Raw genomic sequence first — 15,859 nt, forward strand, 5'->3', positions numbered from 1 at the left:
GGAATGCTGCGATGCACATGTGTACCCACGTGCACATGGTGTTTTGTGGCCACCAACTCCCATGGCCATTTTAAAGCTGTTGCACCTGTGTCACCTGGGTTAGAGCTGCACCACAAAACTCACTGGATGGTAGAAATAGCTTCCTACAGTGTTTCTCAAGAGGTGGCACCAATGAGCAAGGGAAAGGCTGGGTCAAATGATCATAGAATGGTTTGGGTTGGATACCCACGTGCACATGGTGTTTTGTGGCCACCAACTCCCATGGCCATTTTAAAGCTGTTGCACCTGTGTCACCTGGGTTAGAGCTGCACCACAAAACTCACTGGATGGTAGAAATAGCTTCCTACAGTGTTTCTCAAGAGGTGGCACCAATGAGCAAGGGAAAGGCTGGGTCAAATGATCATAGAATGGTTTGGGTTGGAAGGAAACTTAAAGGCCATCTAGTCCAACCTTCTGCCATGGGCAGGGACACCTTCCACTAGACTAGGTTGCTCAGAGCTCCACACAGCCTGATCTTGAATGTTTCCATGGATGGGACATCCGCAGCTGCTCTGGGCAACCTGTGTCAGTGTTTTCACTGTCATGCTGTAAGTAGGCTAGGGAAAAGAGATGTGTGTGTATGTTTGTGCCACCTAATGAAGCATCCTCTATGCCCCTTGGGTCTGTCTGCAGATGGGAATCGTTATGATTTGTAGATCTCCAGCCATGCTTTGTTCTCAGTTTTTAATACATCTAATGAGGAGAGACATCAAAATCACTTGTAAGCGAGTCAGGATGTATAACACACAGGAAATTAAACAGAAAGGGGGGGAGAGAGGGAGAAAAATTAAGAAGATAACCTGCTGTGGCCAAGCACATAATATATGTTGAAAAGAGTTGGGATGTTAATCAAGTCAGCTGCTGTTGGTCTAACCTGGGGCCAGCATCCCTCACCCTCATGTGGGGGTACTGCAGGAAGGGAAAGACTAAACTGTTCACCTTAAGCTGTGCAGTCCAGGGAAAGCCTCATCTGACTTCTCCAACCATCTCTCCTCCCCTGAGGAACCATGCTTAGGGGAGCAGGTGGTTGGATTAAAATTGGCCAGCTCTTTGGCCTCTGTCATAAGAGCCTCCTTGGAGCTGGCTGTGAGCATTGCTGGTTCTCCTTGCTTTCTTTTCCTCCCTTCTTGTTTTCCTGTTGCTTTTCCTTTCTCCCCCTGCTTGTCTCACCCAGGAAGACAACAAGGATGTACCAAATTAAAATATTTTAGCCTTCTGGTCCACTCCTTGCAGCCAGACCAGCCCTGCAGGAGAGCAAGCCCTGGCTAAGGGAGCAAGTTGACAGCAGTGGGGACTTGCTTGTGATGTGTTTGCTGCTGAGCACCTCCCTGCAGGGTGGGACCCCTGGGCTGAAGCCCAAGGTTTTCTCCTGTTCCTGTGCCTGAACAATGCCTGACGTGGCACAGAACCACCCCAAGGCTGTGCTGCCGTCACAAACCGCGTGGTTGTCCCCTCCATTCCCACAGTCTGCTCCTTGGGCTGTGCCCAGCCAGCTGGGACTTGTCCTGCTCCCAGATACACCTTTGCCTTGAATTTCTGAGCTTCCTCCACCCCAGTGTTCAACAAAAACACTCTATCAGGAGGATCTTGAACAAAACACATCTCTGCACTGGGTGGGGGGTACCAGGGTGGGGGAGAAAAACATTTCTATCTTCTTACTTCCAAAGAACATCTGCCCTGCCATGATTGATGCCTTGAGTTTCACAGCTGCCTCCTGTAGCCTTCAGGGCTGTAGACAAGTGGCAAGTTGTTGGCTCTCCTAGCAGGCAGGGCTTTTTCCCACAAATCATTCCATGTGTTGGCTGATGGACAGTTTGCAGTCACTCTGGGTACTGGGGACATTCTTTGGGCTTGTTTTGTTTTGTTATTTTTAATGGAAATATTTTGGTGGCAAGGCTGGTAGCTGTGATCTCTGTGTGCCTCACTTGCCTGACTGTGTGGGTGTTGGAGCCTGGTGGAGAAAGGGCAGAAAAGTGGTTAGCCAGGACTTGCTTAATTTTAAGAGCAGCAAATATCAATGCTGAGAAGATGCAAGGGTGGCAAAGTGGGACTGATATATGTGGAGAAGTCTAGTAAAAGGGAGAAGGGGAATTAGGAGGGAAAGAACTGTGTTCTTGCTGCTTTTCTTCCCTTCTCACTCTCTTCCCACCTATTTCCTGCCCTGCACAGTCTCTAACCCCTTCCACCTGTTCCTGCTCTCTCACCACACTCCCTCTTTGTCTCTCTCTTTCATATATGGGATCAGAAAAGCTGTATTTGGTGTGCCTGCTTACAGGGGCTCTCCTGCCCTCCTTCCCAGGTTTGCTTTGAGAGACCTGCAGTGCCCACCTCCCTCCTGATCTTCCTGGCCTCCCCTGGCACCGTCCCACGCCAGCAGCACAAGCCGATGGTCACCGTGCAGCTGACGGACACACATGGGTGGAACCACTCTTTGGGTGAGCAACCTATGGGCTGTGACTCCAGCATGTGTGGTCCCAGCAGGGACACCTGGAGCCCCCACCACAGCCTTCATCTCTCACTGGATTGGATGCTGCTATCCCCTAGCCCCCCTTGCAGCATCTCCTGCCTCCCACACTGCTCTGTTGAGATGTGGGGGGAGCAGAAGATGTAAATCAAAAGCAGAACCCTGGAGCTGAGCTGGTAGCTTCTTTCTTTGCCCCACCTTACAGGGATGTATGAGTTGTCATGCCAACACAACCCCCTCATCATCAATGTGACCCGTGGCCAAGAGGACTCATCCCACAAGGTTGCCTCAGTGCTTCTCAACTTCTCCTCCCCACTTGTGGGCATTGCAGCCGTGGCCTTGAGGACTTCAGCTCAGCCTGGTTCCTCTGACCCCAGCACCTGCCTCCTGCAGCACGAGGAGGGATGTGGCCATCAGTGCTACAGGTATGGTCTCGCAGGACAGATCCCACTGGGCATTCAAGGTTTAACTCTCTCCTCTGGGATGTGTGCTTGAGTTCTGGAGTTTTTAATCTTCCCGTCGAGTGTTTTGTGACTATTCTCAGATGGCTTTTTGAGGTGTTGTTGGAAAATCTGCTGTAATGAATTTTGATTTATGTATCTCTGTGTGTGTGGTGGGGAAGGCAGAAAAATAGATTTTGTGCTTGGGTCTGTGCATCTACACAAAACTCTGTTAAAGAACTGTTCCTTCAAGGGAAAACCAAGCTCCCTCAGCTGGGAAGTTATCACTGAGGAGGAACTTCTTTACTGTGCGAGTCACTGCACTCTGAAACAGTTTGCCCAGAGAGGTCATGGATTCTCCCTGGAGAATATCTCTGGAGATATTCCAGAACCATCTGGATGCAACCCTGTGCCTGTGCTTTAAGATGACCCTGCTTGAGCAGGAGGTTAGACCAGATGACCCACTGTGGTCCCTTCCAGCATGACCAATTCTGTGGTGTTTGGTAAAACTCAAGTGTTGATTCTTCAGCACTTACTAGTTCCAACTGCATTAATTCCTCTCTTCCCCACGCTGTGGAAGGTGGGAGTGAAGCTCTCCTCCTCCTCACTGGGATCACTCCTGGTCTATCCCAGGCTCCTCACCAAGCTGCCCCATCATAACTAATAGTGGCATCAGCACTTTGATTTACTGACACATTGCGCTCGCAGGCGTCTGCCTGTCTTCATCAAGCAGCAAGTGACTGGGGGGTGTTTGCAGAAGGGGCACTGCTCTCTGAGTGGGTTGTGCTGGCAAAAGGACAGGGAAGGCCTAGTGTCCAGAATAGACTAAATAAACCAGGCAGAAGCAGCGTGCCAAGTGGAGGGTGCAGGCCCAAGGAGGAGCGAAGGGATGGTGCTCAGTGGGGCTGACGACAGCCAGACCTGCCAAGCTGCCTTCGGATCTCAGGCTCCCTGAAGTCACACGAGTGTGTTGATCCAGAGCTCCAGTTCAGCCAGCTCCTCAAACCACACCACTGGGAATACTTTGAGTCAAGCTTTGCTGGAGCTGTGGGGGCATTAAGCGTGGAAGGGCTTTAGTCAGGGTCATCGCATCACTGCTACTGTCATGTTTCTTCTGTTGGCAGCCCTGGAGGGATGACCATCCCTAATAATGAATGAGTGTGCATGTGTTTGCCTAAAAGAGCCTGTGGGATCATGGTACAATTGATTTATGTAGAGTTCTGAAAGCCATGAATATCCTGAAGTTGCTTTTTACTTTTTTTTTTTTTGTTAGCTTTTTTTTTTAAGTGCATGTGTGATTTATACAGAAACATAAATCTTTGTGAGTCAGCATATAAATATTATTCTCAGCCTTACATTAAAGGATCAGCCTCCACCTGAAATGCAGTGTGTTTCCTCCTGGTAGCTGTTACAGCTATGTACACACATGCTTCTAAGACCTTGGCCAACTGATGTGGTTTTTCAATTACATTTTCTCATCCTTTAAAATAACTTTGCATTCTCGTTGCTTGAGAGCTTCTCCCTCCCCCTCAGAAGTGACTGCAAGGAGGAACAGACTGACTGGATGCAGCTGAGCGTCGCCTAGGGCTAGAGAAATGCCCATATAGGGGCAAATAGGGAGGAAAACAGATGTTTTGCTCTTAAAAGTCTTCTTACAGCTGAAGCACGAGCCAGTTCCTATATCACCAAGGCACACCGAGCTGTGTGCCATCCCCTTTGCATGGGCACAGCAGGATCTTTGCACTTCCTCTTCCTCTTGCTGCTGTCCCACAGGCTCCCCATGGCCTTGGCTTAGCAGTAATATGCTGAATTGCAGGATACACATGTGCCCTTAGCAAATACTCGGAGTAAATCAGATCCCCAGAGCTTTTGGAATAAGAAGTGCTATTTATAGTATTGATATTCTGGACAAAAGGCTTAAATATTTAGAGGAGGGTTAGGCTTACAGCCTCCAGCAGTCACACTGACAGTAAAAAAAACTACCCTCTGTTAAGTCAGGAAACATCCAAGTGTCCCCCCCGTTATATATTTAAAATCTATTTCATCTCCAAAGTTAATGTGTGCAGCAGCATTTTTATTTTTAAGGACTAACAATTCATTTCCTCTAAGGCAGGTGGACTATGGGAGGGGAAAAATTCCTTTATAAAAATCCAGGAATAGAAAGTCTTCAGAGGCTGAGAGATATTCAGTTGGGAAAGATCACAGGAGATGTGTGTTCTCCCTGTCAAGAGTGGGACTGACCGCTCGCACGCAGCCAGGCTCACACACAGTACGTGCATGGCAGTGCTTTCCTGAAATAACCCAAGAAAGGGACAGTAACAAAAGCAACAAAGAAATGAGCTTTCCTGACTTCAGCTTAGAAATGCTCTTTGCCAAAACAATAAATATATGACAGGTTGGTATTTCTATAGTATCTTTCATCTTGAAGGATCTCGCAGTGCTTTGCAGGCTGAGGAGAATAGAGATTGTGTTTATGCTGATGGGATACAGCCTTCTCCAGGTCAGGATGCACAGGCATTTGGTACTAGGAGAGTTTATCCTTGTGCTGAAGCAGGAGTTGCCTTCTGGTTTTGGACCTACTCGAGGTGCTGAAGGTTGGCAGAGCACTAGCAGATTCAAGCAGAGTTGTGCCTGTCCATAGCACCTTGCTGTGATCACCAGGATCTCTTCTCTGCTGTGTCTGCCAGCAGCTCAGGAGATCACAGGGTCAGAGAATGTTCTGAGTTGGAAGGGATCCACGAGGATCATTGAGTCCAACCCCTGGCCCTGCACAGGACATCCCCAAGAATCACACCCTGTGCCTGAGAGCATTGTCCAAGTGTTTTTTGTGCTCTGTCAGGATTAGTGCTGTCACCACTGCCCTGGGGAGCTGTTCAGTGCCCAGACACCCTCTGGGGGAAGAACCTTTTTCCTAATATCCAACCTAAACCTCCCCTGCCATGGCTCCAGGCCATTTCCTCAGGTCCTGTCACTAGCTGCCAGAGAAAAGGGGTCAGTGCTGCCCCTGCACTGCCCCTCATGAGGAAATTGTATACAGTGTTGAGTTCTCCCTTCAGTCTCTTTTTCTCCAAGCTAAACAGACCAAGTGAAAAAGAGTTGTCTTTGCTTTTTTTGTACCCAACCACAACCTTATGGGATCAAGCAGAAATCAGGCTTTTAACAAGTTTCCACCCAGGAAACTCGACCTGTCCATCTTTCATCCTTTTCTTTGCATTTTTGAACTGAGCCACAGTCCCTCCTGTTTTCCTTGGTTATACACTGAACCAGGGGAACCTTTTTCAGTTCCTCTGTTATGTTTACTTTTAGATTGCTTTTATTTTTAGTGTGGTTTATTTTATGTTAGCATATGCTGGGAAACACCTGGGGGAGTTCACAAGGAAGGTGCTACAAAAGGTGATCTGAGTTGTCTTTGTATTTCCTGCATGAGTTCTCTCCTCTTCTTCCCCCAAAGTGGGTCAAGGCAAGTCAGGATTGGATTCCTTTTGTATGTGGGTGAAATGGAGACAAAATCAGCTGGAGGAGGAGGTTGTTTACATGTTTCAATAGATAAACTTTATTCAGCAAATAGGGCTGTTCCCCAAGCAGGCTTCATTTGGTTTGTTTTCTCTCTTCTGGCACCAAATTTGTGCAGGGTCAATTTATGGCATCTGTGCTGGTGTGAAGCTTTTCATCAGTTTAGTCTTGAGTCAAACACAGCAGCTGAACATTTTTAAACCAGGGTGCTTAGCGTCATCTCATGGAAAGGGCCACCTGGTCTGATAAATTTGTTCCAAGCAAGGCCAACCCCAAATGCATCAAGAGGAGGTGAATTACAACACAGGTCTTGATTCCTTACTCTCTTACCAATATGGACCTTATGTGAACCATGCAAAGCCTTCTGTCCCTCCCCTGCCCAGCAGAGAAGGGAAGAAGCACTGGGAGACCCTGAGGTTTGCCCTTGGTGCACCTCTGCATTCAGCCTCCCCTGTTCTGTCCTGCCTTGCCTAGTGTCATATACAGGCACAGGGATTTTTCACAGGAACTGGATTAAACACATCCTTCAGAAGGTTCTCTTAGCTCCTGCCACAAGCTGCAGGAGGTGATGAGTCCACCATCTCCCCTGCTGAGCTATTCTCATATGCAGTAACCCTCTCTGCTGAGAAGGTGCCTCTGATTTCAAGATGAAAGTTTTTGCTTTCACTCCATCCTTGTCAGAAAGGTCTAAATGCCTCCTGCCAGCAGATGACTTTTCTGTGTGTATGTGTCTGTACAGAGTGATCAGATCCTCTCACTATTTCCTCTCTGCCATGATAAATATTTTTTCCTCTCACTATCTCCTCTCTGCCATGATAAATATTTTTTCCTCCTTAAATCTTACAGCGTAAGACTTGCAACCCAGCTATGGCTTCTGCTTGCAGCTCCCCTTTGAAATCCTTCTGCTCTTTCTATGTCTTTCATGGTGATGGATGTGCATCAGAAGTGAATTCCTCTGGACAAGATGAGAAAATGAGGTACAGTTTGTTCCTGCAGGGATAGGATATGGATAAAGGTGTTCTTTAGGTACGGTCTGTCCTGGCTCAGGTTGGGAAGCTGACTAGACCAAACCTGACATCCCATTCAACCTCACTTTCTGTGTTTCTATATATCTATTTAGGCATAGCAAACAACAACAAAAAAGACAAACATGGATAGGAACTGTCTGGAAATAGATAAAGATTGTTTTAGTCTTGCTTATTTTTTTCTCTTTGCCACTATGGGGCCAAGAGGTCATTTGGTGCCTTACTGGTGCCTTTTCTCTCTCTCTGAGGTAGATGACAGTGGATGACTCACAGGGACGTTATTTTTTGCCAAGTTTCTTTGGAAGTCACGTACAGAAGCAAACATCTCTTGAGATGGCAACCTCAATGCAGATTGCAATCAAGAGGCATCACCACCGTTGGGTCTGTACACGTAGCCTGCTGCCACAAGGATGGTTGCCATCAGCTTTACTGGAAAAGCAAGACCTTTCACCTTCACAGGAAACATGCCTGAAGGGAGAAATTCCCAACTATTTCCAAAACACCTTTTCTCATTTCCTAGCTATTCTCTTTTGCTAGACCACATTGGGGTAAACATCTTTTATCTCACTGATGCTGAGTGCTACAATCCAGACTCCACCAGTGTACGTGCAGTAATGACTTTTGTCTTCAGGAGGTTTGGCTGAAGCCTTTACCTTTCTGTCAACATCTCCTGTAACCCCCTCTCCCCAAAAATTTGCACCATTAGAAGAACATCTAATAAGTTTCCTCTGTTAAGAGTTGGAGCTTGATGATAAGGGATGTTTTAGCAGCAATCTTAAGGTTGAAAGCTTGGGTAGATGCTACAGCAATGTACAGATGATTTATTATACTTTAGGCAGCTGCACTGTATTTGACTTGGCTTAGCTTGATGTGGGTAAATCCATTAGGTTTTTTCTGTGTTTCATGAAATAATTGCTGTAAAACATGAAATTTTGGCTTTACAGAGTTTGGGATTTGTCACAACAAAAAGCAATGTCTCCCTACCAGCTTTGCCACCAATGGCTCAACCTGCTCCATCACAGTGGTCTCCTATTTTTATTCTAGAAGCATGAAGGATCCCAAAGGAAAAGTTTTGCTCTAGTTTGCACAATTGTTCTCATTTCAGAACAAAGCTCTTATCGTTCCGGATCAGCTAGGGCCATTGCTAGGCAGAATTTCAGATTTCCAGATCTGAAACTTTCTTTGATGTATAAGTTATGGGACTTGGTGAGCCCAAAAAATCATGCAGACTTGTGCTGACATGGAATAAGTTAGGAGAAAAAGCTTGGTATTTTGTAAAAATGTTGTTGACAAATCATTAGTTTGAGCTTCAAAAGATGCTGGGATAGAAATGGAAATTTTTTTTGATGTTTCAGGCAGAAAAAAAAAAATATTGGCTTGTCCCACATCTTATATGGCCTGAATCAGAAATGGGCAGAAGTCAGGAGTTTGCAGCTGCAATACAGGAATTTCATTTATCATCAAAAGCAGAAAGAGCTCCTTCATGCTGAGATCAGAACTGGGCTAACTGCACCGTTTCCCTGTCCAGCCTTCGGTAGGGTGTTCCAGGGGCTGAGCGCTGCGATTTATTCCATCACTTTACCCAAGCCCTGGTAAAGCATGTGGATCATGATGGGGCCAGGTCACAGGGCTCTTTATTTTTGACCTGCACTTGCACACCATGAGGCTCAAGAGTGTCCTGGCTTGGAGTATTGCAATGATAGTCATGATGGTGCTGATAGCGACAAAGGAAGCAATCAAGGCAAGGTTTGTAGGTAGAGTTGATATATAGGTTTTTTTAAGCTTATTGATATACTCAAGAAAATCAGACGACTTGCAGTGACGTGAGCCCCTCATCAGGTCTGGAATAGCAGTGCCAGACTTGAAAGCTACATGTAGGATGAGAACAACTTCTTGGAACTTGATCTCAGATCATTTCCAAAAGAAAATCTAGTAGGTATTTATGGGATTAGGGGTGTTGTTAATCACAGAGTAAACAGTGATAGGTTAGTCATCTTTTGGGACAAAGAGAAAGGTAATTATTTCAATCCAAACCTTTCTATGAGTCTCTGATTTCTAAAATATATCTATATGCACATACAGAACATGTACATGAGTTATATACATGTGCTGTATATAAAAAGAAAGATTTTGATATTATGGCCTGTAATTATCCATCCTTTGTGTATAAATACTCTAAATAACATTTTGCATTTATAATACAGTAAGAAACTTGTTGAGATCCTGATCTGCTTTATACCTGATTGCCAGTTATGTTTCTGAGCTGGTGGAAACCAAAACATGCCCAAGAGTGCTAAGCAAAAATATGAGTCCTTTGTTAACTGCTGTTTAATCACAGCATTGTCCCTACTGCTGAGGCTGCCCCAGATGATGTGCTGTCCCTTCACCAGCACGCATAGAGCTGTTCCAGCCTGGACCTGGCTATGTCTGGAGGATGTCACCACCCACCCTCAAACCAGTCTTGCAGTGAGCACACAGTCCATAGCACAGCATCATGTTCATCAATTTTACTGTGAGGTGCTGAGGCACTGGCACAGGTTGCTCAGAGAAGCTGTGGCTTCCCCATCCCTGAAGAAAGTGTTCAAGGCCTGGTTGGATAGGGCTTGGAGCAACCTGGGCTAGTGGAAAGGTGCATCTCCCTGCACACACGTGACTGCTGAGGAAGGGGATGGGATGCAAAAGCAAGGCTGGAAAGATGAGCAGCTCAGCTCCTTTTGCACATGTGTGTGCAGAGACACAAGCACAAGGAAGTTCAGGACAGTGGCTCCATCACAGGGATGTGGAAGTGGGGACAGGAGCATGTGTGTGCTGGGGGCACAGGCAAGGAGCAAAACAACTGCCCAGAGAAGGTGACTGTGGGAGGGGAGGGGAGAGGGCTACAATTGGTACCAGATGCCCTCAGAAGCTAATGACCTGACAAACGCTGCACTCATAAAACAAATTCTTTAAAAAGGAAGCAAATGGAAATATAAGCTAGTGAAAGAATTTGCAGCAGCTGCCCTGAAACCATTTCTCACTTCATAAACAGGTCTGCATTGAAAAAACAGCCCCTTTCTTCTTGTTCTCCTTTGTGGTCCCCTCCTGTGCCCACCAGCTCTTTCGGGGCTGTGGCCTGCAGGTTTCCACCATGTCTTTGGCTCAGTGGACTTGTCCAGAGTCAACAGCACATTGCGTTCCCTTAACGTCTGTGTCGGCACCGACTTGTTTTATTATGATTCTTCTTTTTTTTTTGGTGTCATTTGTGGTATTTCTAGCTGTGCATCCTTGGCTGGAGAGGTTGAGTGAAGGCAAAGCTCTGCCTCACTGGGAGAAAGGCAGTGATGGAAAGAGCCAGTAGCACAGTGCAAAGCAGGGAGCAGAGGAGAGAGAGGTGTTCTGGTCCAACTCCCTCCCTTCTCAACCCAGTTGTTGCCTGAAGCTGCAGTATCTCTGTCCCAGTTCAGGAGGACTGAGGTGGGTTTTTGCAGCTATACCACTTGGTAACAGAAAAAACCAGATGGGCAGATAACCAGGGCATGGGAGCTGTTGTGTCAACCCCATGTCTTGTCCCCGTTCCATTCCAAGTAACTAATCTACTAGCTGCATTTCACTAGTGGAAACCATAACCCTTTGGTCAACAGTCCTCTCCACTATGGGATTATTTGTGGTGCTTAATTAATCAGTCACTAATGACTATTTCTTACTGGGAAGCTACTGAGGTGAGGAGAAGGAAGCTTTTTCTTTCCAGGGGCTGGGTGATACACTGTAAGCTTTCCTGGGAGCCCTTGTAACTCGCAGTGGTGCCCAGGGGAGGGTAATTCCTCCCCTTAGCTTCATCTCACCTTGGTGGCCTCAGCTGAGTCTGCAGAGCTGTACAGAGATGGTCTTGATCCCAAAGAGCCTAGCACCAGCATGCACAGGCTTGGAATGCTGCATGGACCTGTGGGAAGAGAAGAGGTGCTGCAGACCATCAGAGCAGAGTGGGAAGTCGTACAAATATATAACTTCTGCCTCTCCTCTCTTTGTCACCTTCCTCCTTCTGTTTTCTTGGTCCCCCTTTGGTGCCAGGCTGGGTGCAGGCTCTGTGCCATGCAGCCTGTACATGCTGGGACAGAGGAGCTGGAGTAGCCTCACCAGGCAGCATGAATTTTGGAATGTTGCTGAGCTGTGACTCCTTTCATCAGCTTGGAAGGACACAATGGTTGATGGGAAGGTGTGGGCTGGGGTTGGGATGAAATCCAGCCAAGGCAGAGCTGGGGAAAAAGGATTCTCTTGACATCATCATCCAGGGACTTCAAGCCTGGAAGAAGCTGGGGACTGAGGGATAGGTGTGCATCTCTAGGCATCTGTGACCCGCTGAGCATCCCATGCAGGTGCCACACAGAGAGAGCACTTCCTTGCTGAAGAAGTCCTGGGACTCACTGGTTGATCCCTTCTCCATAGCTGTGTCCACGGTGCCTGTGTGGGATTGGGAAGCTGCACAAGACCATTGCTTGCTCACACTGCCACCCTCAACTGTACCTCCAATGGCCCAAGGCACATGGCATGCACCATCTCCTGTGAAAAGGGCTTTGTCCTCCGCTCCAGCAATGGGAAGAGCCTGGGATCTACACAGGTGAGTGGACCTCAGGGTGGGGGTGACCTGATGGCCCATTGGACCAAGACCTAGTTAAGGTCTCTCCCTCCCTTGCTGCAGTCCTTCTAGTCCTCCCAGCCCAGTGGTGCTTGCAGACCATATCTCTGCCAGGCTGAAAGTCACCACAGGGGATGTCCCAGGCCAGGGTGATGCTCTCCCACAGAGGGAGAGGTAGACATTTCTGTTCTCCAGATGGGCATTGCTGGGAGGGTTAAACATCCCTGGGATGTTTTCTCTCTTAAAGCTGAAGTAAGTGGCTCAGGAAAAAATGAAGTCATTGCAGAGCAACTATATTTAGAGGCATCTGAGAGCATAGAGAGCTTTTCTTCCTTTGTGTTGCATTGCTATAATGCTGCCCACTGCAGGGCAGTGCAGAGGTCACCATGAAAGAGTTTGTCCCACTTTCCAGAGGGCTGGGGGCTGCCTCATAAAAGTCATGCACCAGCACAGCTCTCAGCCATTGACAGATGAGACCTGGGACTGATGTGTCCTTGGGAGCTGAGCTGCCTTGGGTCCATGCAATCACCTTGGCAGGGTCATAGGCACAGTGTGTCCTGTCCTTAGGCTGTTCCTGGAGGAAAGGGCCATTTGCTGCTTTCACACCTCACATGTCACCCCGTGAACAGGTAAGGGCTTCATGCCTCAGTGTCCAGAGTGAGGAGAAAGGGCACACTGGGTGGAGAAAAAGTGTTGGAGAGCTCTCCTTGTCCTAAAACCTGGCTCAGACCTTCCTGCTGTGGTGACACACCAGTAGATTAAAGTTCCCTTGTAGGAGTCTGATGGAGCTTTGCTTTTTCTGTAGCAGGAGGTGGTGCTGACCTGCAGTTCAGGACAGTGGGACAGGTCTGTGACTTGTGACCCTGTTGACTGTGGTGTCCCTGACCAGTCCCACGTGTACTACGCTGAGTTCTCCTGTCCCACGGGGACCACCTACCTGCAGAGATGCTCCTTCTCCTGCATCCATCCAGCTAAGCTTCAAGGTATGGTCTAGAGTGCTGAGAGATTTAAACACCCTTTTGCATGCTACCTTTCCATGCCTGTCCCTATAGACACTATAGTGTAGGAATTATTTCCTCTGACTCCCATTCCCTGGCTGGCAGTCCTTATCCACCCACCTCAGGGTGTAGTGATGCCTTCTGATAGCTGGTGAGGCCCAGCTATCCAGTATTATGGGGATGAGGGAGACAAGAAACATTCAGGCAGCCAGCATGGACAGACAGAGAGGACTTCAGAGAGCCAGAAGTGGCTTGGTGCCTGGTGGCTGTGGGAAAGCCTGTGGTTCAGGGGCCCTGGGGCTGTATAAAGCCATAGAGACTGATGCCCACAGCTGCAGAGCAGTCTGGGAGATGTTCACCACCCAGACACACAGCAGTCCCCCAGACACACCATGGCCTGGCTTTCATTCTGCCGACTCCATCAATAGCCACAGGAATGTTTTTAAGCCAAGTCAGAGAAAGAGAGCTACTGTTCCTGTCTACACAAGGGCTGAGCTGGATGGGATTTTGGGGGTAATTGCATTGACAGCTTCAAGCATTGGGACTTTATGTGAGTTTCCACCAGTGCCTTTGCTCTGAACAATCACATACAACAAATCATTTTAATGGGTGCCCTATTTTATGGAGACATTTAAAGCTGAAACGTATGAAAATAATTTACTTCTTTTAAGAAAAGTTAAATCTAAGGAGCAAAAACTGCAGGGAATTAAGGTTTCATTTCATGACAGGGAGGATGGTGGCTGATCCCCAACATGAGCTGATCAAAGGGTAGCATGAGAACGTCATCTCAACAACCCGAATTCTGCATGAGCCGATGCCTATTGCCTTGGGTGGGTCAGCTGAGGGTAGAGCTTTAATCTGATCTTTCACTCACAGCTGCCTCTTATTCCCATTGAAGGCACTGGGAGGTTTGCAATGGGTTCTCTTAGTGGGATATTGTCCCCTTGGTGGAGTGCCCTGAGTGACTTCCAGCACAGTGGCTGGAGGTGCTTGGCCAAGGCTGCTGAGCCATGTGGGTAATGTCTCAGAGGTCCTGCTGACCCAGCTGAGCTGTGGAGGCAGGAGGGACATGCTTGATGCTTGCTCTCCCCAAAGGCTCACATCCTCATGGGCAGGCTCTCATGGCTAATAAATGCTAAGAATAGGCAAGGAAAGGATGACAAGGCTGTGGCACTCAGAGATGGGAAACAACCCTTGGCAGCCCCAACCCATCAGGAACACAAGCACTGAGCAGAGATATGGTCTTGCCTCTGGACCAAAAGCAGTGATCCTGTAAAAGGAAAGGGATGTTTGAAGGGACTGCAAAGCAGCCTGGATGCACCAGGAACCTGCTGGTCCAAACCTCAGTAGGAAGAGTCCCATTCACTCCAGTCCAGCTTTTTTTCTGTCTCAGCAGTTCCCAGTGAGCCATCTATCATCCATACCACGTGGGCGATGCAGTCCTGGACACTTCCCACAGGCATCCAGAGCTCTGCAGTTTGGGCCACCCATTTAGCTGGTCTACCAAATGCCCTTTTCTCTAGAGTAACAACAAAGGTCTGGGTTGTAATACTTAACCCAAGCATTTAATAATGGGTGGTTTGAATTCCCAGCCACACCAGTGAAGCCTCTCATGTCTGTTCTCCTGGCACTTTTTATCTTCCTGACTCTCAAGTTGCCCAGAGAGGTGGTGGATGCCCTGACCATGGAAACATTCAAAGTTTGGTTGGACTGGGCTCTGAGCTACCTGATCTAGTGGAGGGTGTCCCTGCCCATGGCAGTGGGGCTGGACTGGATGGTCTTTAAAGGTCCTTTCCAACCCAAACCATTCTATGACTCTATGATCTTGCATTGCACATGTAGCTTGATAAGAGTAGGTAAGGACAGGCTGCAAAATGCACAAGGGGAGAACGAAGATGGGCTGAACTAAATATGGTAGAGGTGTCCTACACAAAACCCCTCAGCCCACTGAAGGCTCTCCTGAGGCATCCCTAGAGAGAGGAAGTTTAAAGGAAAGTTTTGGGGACATTTGCAGAACCAAGATCTTTTCTCCATCCTCTAGAAGCTGGCCCTTCCCTACTTCTGTCTGCAACGGAGTCCATGGTCTCCATGTTTGTTGTCTCCCTTGGCATCAGCACACACTCTAACAAGAGGAGTTTTGCTGGTTGCTCTGAGGACTCCTCAGCAGGACTCCATTCCTGGCTCAGCTGTAACCCCAACACACTGCTTCTCTTTTGGGGTCAGGAACAAACCAGTGGCTGACCTGCCTGGAGGACGGTCTCTGGTCACTCCCTGAAGCCTACTGCAAGCTGGAGTGTGATGCACCTCCTGCTGTGGCCAATGCCAAGCTGCTGGTCCCTCGGTGCCTGCAGGGGAACCACGACGTGGGCTCAGTCTGTCGCTACAAGTGCAAGCCTGGGTACCACGTGGCTGAGAACGCAGAGGGCAAGCCTAAGAAGTAAGTCTGTGGTAGGTCTGTTGTCACCATTTCCTTCCTCCTCTTCTCCCAGTGTGAGCAAGGAGGAGAGGTGATGGTGCACTGGCAGTCTTGAAGAGCTGACTTGACAGGTAGAAGGAAGAGCAGCTTGCTCTGCTCAATAGATTTCTTGAAATATGAGAGGCATTCCCTGGTTTGGTGAACCAGGTGGGAACGAGATGTAACCTGCTGTTGCACACACGTGTACGTTAAGTGTTTCAACCTAAAACATGCAGATTTCCCCATGCACCTCAATGTACTTGTCACTTGGTGAAAATTAAGTACCGAATTAAGTGTTTGCAGACTCCCAGGT

General features: G+C 48.0%; 1 protein-coding gene across 1 annotated transcript in view; it reads left to right on the top strand.

The window, feature by feature from the left end:
- PAPPA2 (pappalysin 2) overlaps positions 1–15,859 on the top strand; it is a gene marked incomplete at its 5' end in the record, with an annotated part of 77,934 nt that overhangs the window by 39,039 nt on the left and 23,036 nt on the right. The window contains 5 exons of the mRNA XM_009081441.1: positions 2,339–2,474; positions 2,709–2,928; positions 11,904–12,075; positions 12,899–13,076; positions 15,315–15,528. Of these exons, the coding sequence (XP_009079689.1) occupies positions 2,339–2,474; positions 2,709–2,928; positions 11,904–12,075; positions 12,899–13,076; positions 15,315–15,528 (920 nt within the window). The remainder of the gene's footprint in view (positions 1–2,338; positions 2,475–2,708; positions 2,929–11,903; positions 12,076–12,898; positions 13,077–15,314; positions 15,529–15,859) is intronic.

Source organism: Acanthisitta chloris, unplaced genomic scaffold, assembly GCF_000695815.1.
Source record: "Acanthisitta chloris isolate BGI_N310 unplaced genomic scaffold, ASM69581v1 scaffold989, whole genome shotgun sequence".
In the NCBI taxonomy this organism is placed as follows: Eukaryota; Metazoa; Chordata; class Aves; order Passeriformes; family Acanthisittidae; genus Acanthisitta; species Acanthisitta chloris.